This window comes from Lutra lutra, chromosome 5 (genome assembly GCF_902655055.1).
Source record: "Lutra lutra chromosome 5, mLutLut1.2, whole genome shotgun sequence".
NCBI classification, from domain to species: Eukaryota; Metazoa; Chordata; class Mammalia; order Carnivora; family Mustelidae; genus Lutra; species Lutra lutra.
Genome location: NC_062282.1, coordinates 27,347,863 through 27,355,975, shown reverse-complemented (window position 1 = coordinate 27,355,975; position 8,113 = coordinate 27,347,863). Strand labels below are relative to the sequence as shown.

Below are 8,113 nucleotides of genomic sequence, written 5' to 3'. Positions count from 1 at the left end.
TAAACTATTGGAACTACAACAAAATAAAAAGCTTTTCAACAATAAAGGAAACCACCAACAGAACAAAAGGACAACCAATTGAATGGAAGAAGATATTTGCAAATGACATATCTGATAAGGGGTTAATACCCAAAATAAGTAAAGAATTTATACAATTCAACACCAAAATAATAATAATAATAATAATAATTCAATTAAAAATGGGCAGAGGACCTGAATAGACATTTTTCCAAAGAAGACATACAGATGGCCAACAGACACATGAAAAATCCTTAACATCACTAATCATCAGGGAAATACAAATCAAAACCACAATGAGATAATCACCTTATGGCTGTCAGAATGACTAAAATCAAAAACAGAAGAAAAAATAAGTATTGGCAAGTATGTGGAGAAAAAGGAATCCTCCTGCACTTTTGCTGGGAATGCAAGCTGATGTAGCCACTGGGGAAACAGTATGGAGGTTCCTCAAAAAATGAAAAATAAAATTACCTTATGGTCCAGTTAATTCCACTACTGGGTATTTGCCCAAAGAAAACAAAAACACTAATTTGAAATGATACATGCATCCCTATAATTCTTGTAGCAACATTTATGATAGCCAAGATAAGGAAGCAATCCAACTGTCCACTGATAAGGAATGGATAAGAAGATGTGGTATATATATACAATGGACTATTACTCATAAAAAAAAGATGAACTCTTACCATATGTGACCACATGGATGGACCTAAAGGGTATAAGATTAAGTGAAAAAATCAGAGAAAGACAAATGCCATGATTTCACTCATATATGGAATTTAAGAAACAAAGCAAAGAAAAAAGAAGAACAAAAAACAGACCCTTAAATACAGAGAACAAATTGGTGGTTGCCAGAAGGGGGCAGGTGGGGGATGGGTGAAATATCAATCAATCAGTCAGTCAGTCAGATGTAATATAGAGAATTACACGGATGATGAAAGAGCTGAGAAGCCAGGGACAGACAGGCAATCCAGATGTGAGCCACAACAGGGAAGCTAGGGCCACTCCTATGTCTGCAGGGGTTGATGCGAAAGGTAGTGTGACCAGGACTAAGGAGGTAAGGTTGCCTTTGGGAAGCTGGACCCACGGTGGAGATGCACCCACTGCCATGGAGAATTCAGGAAGAAGAAAGAGAAGGAGGAAAATAACATGATTTCCCTCCTGCTCCAGTCTTCCCACCAATGCCTTCCATTGGCCCAATCTACCTAGAAGCCAAAGAGCAAGGGAGCCTGGGAAATGTGGTCTCTAAAGATATAGAGAATGTGAGGAGGAGCTCAGAATGGACCTGAGCAAACAGGTAGTTGACTGATACTACAAAATGTAGTGTATACACTTTGTTCACTCAATATTTGCCTTAGCAAATACTTACTGAGGACCTAGTAGGTATCAGAGATCATGCGAGATGCTGGGGATACCATAATGACCAAAATAAACCTGATCACTGCTCTTAAAGGGATCATAGACTAACACAGGAGAAATAGAATAAACACAGAACTAATTATAAAGTGTGTTAAGTGCAATGAAGGGAAATGTCACAGTGCTGTAAGACAGCTAGAGACTGGAGAAAGGACACGAGCTCCCACGGTTTTAAGTCTAATTAACCTTGAGATGCATGTGTAGAAACTTGTGTTCAGGGAAACAGAATATTTGTATTTAGAAAAAGTTTAGAAGGAGATAGTGATGCATTCCTGTTTTGACTTGACACCTGCGTCATGCAGCTCCATCATCTCAAAGCTATGTATGTGATTGTTTGTAATAGAAGGTACGTATATGTGTGTATGTGACAGAGACAGAGAGGGAGAAAGAGAACAGCACAAAGAAAGATTCCTTTAGACAAGCATTCTAAGGAGCCAGCGGGCTCACAGCAGCTAATCTCCTTCATGCTTGCCTGACCCCGCCCCCTTCCCTCTCATCATAACTTGTGATCTTAGAGGCATGAAAGAATTTGAGCCCCTCCCCCAGCTCGACCATTTCTGTGGGCCTCTCCGCCGGGCTCCATGTCAAACCCAGCCTGGGCCAGAAGCCAGAGGGCCACACAGAAGGTGCTGGACTTGCAGGCAGGTTCCTCACCCTGTGGCCATGGGTGGCAACATGGGACAGCTTGGCATTCAGACCTGTGAGTCCCGGGCCAAGGATAAACCCTTTGACCCCGTGGAGCCACCCAAGAGACCCACAGGCAACCTCATCATGCATAGCATGGCCATGCTGGGCCGGGAGTTCTGCTACGCGGTGGAGGCGGCCTATGTGACCCCAGTCCTGCTCAGCGTGGGGCTGCCCAAGAGTTTGTACAGTATGGTGTGGCTGCTCAGCCCCGTCCTAGGCTTCCTGCTGCAGCCCGTGGTGGGATTAGCCAGCGACCACTGCCAGGCCAGCTGGGGCCGTCGGAGACCTTACATCCTCACCCTGGGTGTCATGATGCTCTTGGGCATGGCTCTGTACCTCAACGGGGACGCCGTGGTGACAGGTCAGTGCACCGCACCGGTGGGCAGGCAGGGGCAACGGGCGCATTAAGCAACTCAAGGGGAGGAGAAGTCCGATTTCTTTATGAGACGCTTCCTTAGAAATTGATTAGAACTGATTCTCTCCTAGGTTACAAGGTACTTCCACCTTGGAATGGCCCAAATTCCATGGCTTGGGAGATCTTACTTTTAGAGACATCAGTATGCATTGCTGTTGTTTAATTGTTGCGAGGATTTAAAAATAGGAATCATTTTTTATCTCTTTTCTCAAAAGAAATATTTTTACATGTTTATTAATTGCAGTGTTCTTTGAGGTTTTGCTTTAGTTAGTATTTTGTGAAATTAAGCATCTGCCAAATGACTCCATGAATACTTATAGTAAATTACCTATGTGTCTAAGTAAGAGCTAATTCTGTTCATAGCTTTATGGAGAGTCTTTCAATGGGGCAGAGCATCAGCTCGTCAGCTCTAGAAGATATTTTTGCACTGCAAATTCTGGACAAAAACAAACCTGATGGTGAACACTTTTTCTTGACATTAATCAGCCACCAATTAATCAGTAACTGGGGATAGTACATAAAAAGTTGCATTGAAAAAAGAATTGTTGAACTTAAAAATAGCACACATTTCAAGACCATGAAGTCTCAGGCTAGCAGAATGGATTTGATAATGAGGCGGATAATCAGCTATCATTTGTACATATTTAAAAGAGGGCATCAGCACACGAATGTAGGTTGTTTCTGTAAAATATTCACAAAAACCCCTGATAAGAATAGTTGCTTCTAGGGGGGACTACTAAAGGATTTCGGAAGTAAAAAGTGGAGAATAGGCTTATTTTTTACTTATCGTTATACTGTAATCTTAAAAAATGTGCATATATTACACATTATTCCTAAGTGACACTGAAGACAATAGGAGATGGGGTGAGAGGTGAGAGACATGGCATGTCCACAGAGAGAGTATCTGTGCAGCTGTGCATCTGTGCAGCTGTTCTCCATTAACTGAAATGCAAAGGTATGAGGAGAGTTGGTTATAGATGAGTGTGTCCAGCCTGATCCCATTAGTCAGTGCTCCTCCAAGATGGTCCTCAGACTTAGGGCATCAGCATCCCCGGGGGCTGTAGAGATGCAGATGCCCAGCCCCAACTCAGTTCTACTAGAGACTCAGGGAGAATCATAGAGAATCACGGGAAACAGAGCCCAGTAATCTGTCCAAGCTGTCCAAGTGATGATTAAGGATGCGGTTTGAGAGGCACTGCCTTAGGGCACAGGAATATACCTTTTTCTGTATGTGTGTAAGTACATAAAGGGAGATCTGAAGGATGACCATCGGTGGGAGCTGGGATGAACCATTTCCCCCAGCTTCTCTACATTATTGGAATGGTTTACAATAAGCGTGTATAATTTTTTTAAACAACTTTTAAAAATGAGATATGTTATAAAATTCATACAACTTGGTGCCTTTTAGTATATCCCAAGGTGGTCTAACCATCACCACTATCTGCAGTCAAATGCTCTACCACTGAGCTATACCCCCCATCACCACTATCTGATTCCACCGTATTTTATGACCCCAAAAAGAAAACTAGTAGCCATTAGCAGCCACCCGCCCCCATTCTCTCCTCCCCACCAGGCCTAAATAACCCTTCAATCTACTTCCTGTCTCTATAGATCTACCTTTTCTGGCATTCACATGTATAATTTTATAACCTAAAAAAAATAACAAAGCCATTTTTATTTAGAAAAGCAAAGCAAAATGAAAGCAAAGGGAGAAAATTTAATGACAGGACATTTTGGTGGAAATAAAAATGCAAATCATTCCAAAGCAGGATTTAGGTGATGTATATTTATTTTCTTTTTAGCTTTGATTGCTGATCCAAGAAGGAAGCGGATTTGGGCCATAACCATCACCATGATAGGTGTAGTTGTCTTTGATTTTGCTGCTGACTTCATTGATGGGCCCATTAAAGCCTACTTATTTGATGTCTGCTCCCAGGAGGATAAGGAGAGGGGCCTCCACTACCATGCCCTCTTCACAGGTAGGGAATATTCCAGAAAGTCTCTCCTTAAGCTCCCCAGACAGGGAGGCACTTCCACGGAAGCCATTTCGTGTCTCTACATGTCAGTTTTTGAATGAATGGATCTGTTGATGGAATGTTCCCATCACGCGGGCTCTGTCTTTCAGTAAGTTTCTCTGAACAAATCAGCTTGTGACTGGGCTCTGGAGGTTTTGCAAAGGAAGTTTACAGAAGAGCTTTCTGAAGAACCATTTGTGGAGACATTTTCAACTGCAATGAAAAGGGGCCCTTGTGCACTTTACTTTTTCTTTTTCTTCTTTTTTTTTAATCAGTAATGTAGCAGCAGCATTACTTGGGGGCTTGTTAAAAATGCAGCTTCCTGGCCTCTCCTCCAATTATTTTGATTCAGTGGGTTTGAGATGGGGTTCAGAAGTCTGAATTTTAAATGATTATCCTGGATGATTCTGTGGCAAGTGTGCTAAGAACCACAATTTAAAAATAAAAATAGAAACAAACCAAGGAAATTTTAAAAAAAGAAGAAGAAGAAAAAGAAACCCACATGTTCTAGAGATTTCTTAGTTATATAAAGAGTTGGCATTTCCTCAACCTCCTGGTTTGAGAAAGGCCATGCCAGAAGGACAGTGAGGGGCTCTCTTTAGTTCTTGTCAGCCTCCTTGGGTTGCTGTTGGGTCATTCATTTAGAACAAGGCTAGCAATGTTCAATATGCATTTATAGAGCACCAGTCGGGACTATGCTAGGACCCTGGGGAGGGGGTTTACACATTAGATTACAGCATGATCCTGGCCTGGGAGGGTTTTCATATCCAGTTGAGGGAAGTACTCTATCAGTCCATCCTATTTGATATCTTTGTGGCCCAGCCAATATATTTATTTTATGTTTTGATATGTTCTGTCTCCATTAATGGCCGGGTAGGTCCCATGAGAAGCAGGATCTTGAGTTTGGCTCAGTTTATGTTTCCACAGCCAAGAGCAGTGCCTGTACATGGCAGCCGTTGGGTCAATACTGGTCGTTTCCGCCAACACTGGAATGGTGACCTTTGGAAGAAGGGGGCTGCCCAGCAAAGACAGTGGTTCTTCCTTGCTTTAGGGAAGATGGAGGAGCAGGAGTCCAGCCCATCTGTCTGTGGCCCCTGACTAGCCTGTCTGCAGCTAAGGGTCTTAGAATAGAGATCTGAGCTGCATTCTTCTGACTTAAATCCCATGCTCCTTCATCATCCCATCGACATCAGATTTTTTGGCTTTTGGACCTGACACATTGAGAGTTTTTTTGCTCTAAAGTACTTTGGGCAATGTGGCCACCCTTTCCCCAGCTCATGTCAGTGTTAGTCCTGGCCAGTCTCTCCTTTTTTGCCCCTAGTATTAAAAGATTGAATACGGTATTTGGGGAACTTTTCAAAGACTAACACATAGTAATATTTCAATGAGTCTGAGAAAATATCTTAAGGTTTTCTGTTGATATTAGTGTATGGCGGTCTCAGCAAACATGGCATAATTTTCACATTACCTTGGTTCAGACTTTCACTACATCTTGTTTGAGCTTTAGTACTTTTCCCTTAACTGTCTCTCCAGTCTCTAATCTCTTCCTATTTCATTGGAATCAACACACAGCTTTCAGATTCATATTCCTTAAAGACAACTACGACCAGGCCACTCTCCCATTCATTCACCTGCAGTGGTCCCCATTTGCCTACTGGATAAAGAACAAATTCCTAGACAGGGTTCAAGACTCCCCCTAATGTTCCCATCCTACTCTTCAAGCTTTACTTCCCATCACTCCCTCCACATTTTCTGTGCTCTGAACAATTTCCAGCATATTCCTTGGGGCAGAGGCAGAGGTCTGTTTTACTCACTGCATCCCTTACCCCTTCAGCACAGCCCAGCCTGGCATATCATATGTGCTCAAAATAAATACTAATGAAAAAAAAAAAACAAAAGAGCCTGCCCTTTTCTGTTTGAACTTCAAATTCCCTTCCCCCTTTCTCCCTTTGGAAATCAAAGTTGCTTGGAAAATTTCCACCCACTTTCTGGGGAGATGACCCCCTTTCTTCTAAATTGCAGGCAAAAAATTTGGTCAGGGACTCTACCCATTCAGTGATCAAAGCAGAAGTTTATCAAGTAGATGAACACAGAGGTATGGACAAGATGGATAAGTCCAGCAGGAAAAGATGGCGGAGGCTACAGTTCCTCTCACACATACCCTAAATTTCACTGCCCTTGGCCCTGTGACATCTGCTCAGGCTCCCAAAACAGAATGCCACAGACGAGGTGCTTACACAATAGAAATTACGTTCTCACGCCTTTGAAGGCTGGAAGTGCAAGATCAAGGTGACTGCAGGCTTGGTTTCTGGTGAGACCGCCCTTCTTGGTCTTTACCGGGCCATCTCTGACCTCACATGGCCTTTCCTCAGTACATACGTTCCTGGTGACTCTTCCTCCACTTACAAAGATGCCAGTCCTGGGGCGCCTGGGTGGTTCAGTTGATTAAGCATCTGCCTTTGGCTCAGGTCATGATCCTGGGGTCCTGGGATTGAGCCCTGTGTCAGGCTGCCTACTCCGTGGGGAGTCCACTTCTCTCTCTCCCTCTGCCCCCCACTTGTGTGCTCTTTCTCTCTCTCAAATAAGTAAATAAAATCTTAAAACAAACAAACAAACAAACAAACAAACAAACGTCCTATGGGTTATGGCCCCAACCTTATGATCTCATTTAACCTTAATTACCTCCTTAAAGGCTTAATCTCCAAATGTAATCACATTGGGGCTTCAACATGTTTCTCTCTCTCTCTTTTAAGATTTTATTTGTCAGAGAGCACAAGCAGGGGAGCAGCAGGTAGAGAGAAAAGCAGGCTTCCTACTGAGCAAGGAGCCCGATGTGGGACTCCTGGGATCTGAGCCCAGGATGCTGGGACCATGACCTGAGCTGAAGGCAGTGCCTTAACCAATTGAGTCACCTAGGCGCCCCTCAACATATGTCTCTTTTAAAGAAAGTGGGGCGCCTGGGTGGCTCAGTGGGTTAAGCCTCTGCCTTCAGCTCTTGTCATGGTCTCAGGGTCTTGGGATCGAGCCCCACATTGGGCTCTCTGCTCAGCAGGGAGCCTGCTTCTCCCTCTCTCTCTCTCTCTGCCTGCCTCTCTGCCTGCTTGTGATCTCTGTCTGTCAAATAAATAAATTTTAAAAATCTAAAACAAACAAGAAAAAAGAAAGAAAGCAACTCCCACAGACTTCTGCTTGTTTCTCACTGGGCAGAATTAGGCCACATGAGCACCCAGGGGCCCGGGAGGTTGGAAAAGTGAGGCTTTGGGGGGAGGTGGGAGAGGCAAATCCCTAAACCAAATTTTAGTTCTGTTAGCCAGGAGGAAGGGGTAATTATTATGGAATGGGTCAAAGCCGGCAGCTATCCCATAGACTACAAACACAATGGAGTGTTACCCTAAAGAGAGCAATTAAAGGCCAAGACTTACAAGAAAGAACTTTCAAAGCCCAGTCTATTAGTGAATAATTGAGACGTAATTGTATTTTAAAATGATGCTCCAGTTCACAATGTTACCTGATCAAATTTATTTTAGGATTGTTCACAACCTCCCGTATATTCTAATTC

At 43.3% G+C, this 8,113-nt stretch overlaps 1 protein-coding gene across 1 annotated transcript in view; it reads left to right on the top strand.

The window, feature by feature from the left end:
* The first annotated feature begins 1,485 nt into the window (after positions 1-1,485).
* SLC45A2 (solute carrier family 45 member 2) overlaps positions 1,486-8,113 on the top strand; it is a 31,239-nt gene continuing 24,611 nt past the window's right edge. The window contains exons 1-2 of the mRNA XM_047729728.1: positions 1,486-2,485; positions 4,342-4,518. Coding sequence (XP_047585684.1) covers positions 1,957-2,485; positions 4,342-4,518 — 706 coding nt within the window. The 5' untranslated portion in view covers positions 1,486-1,956. The remainder of the gene's footprint in view (positions 2,486-4,341; positions 4,519-8,113) is intronic.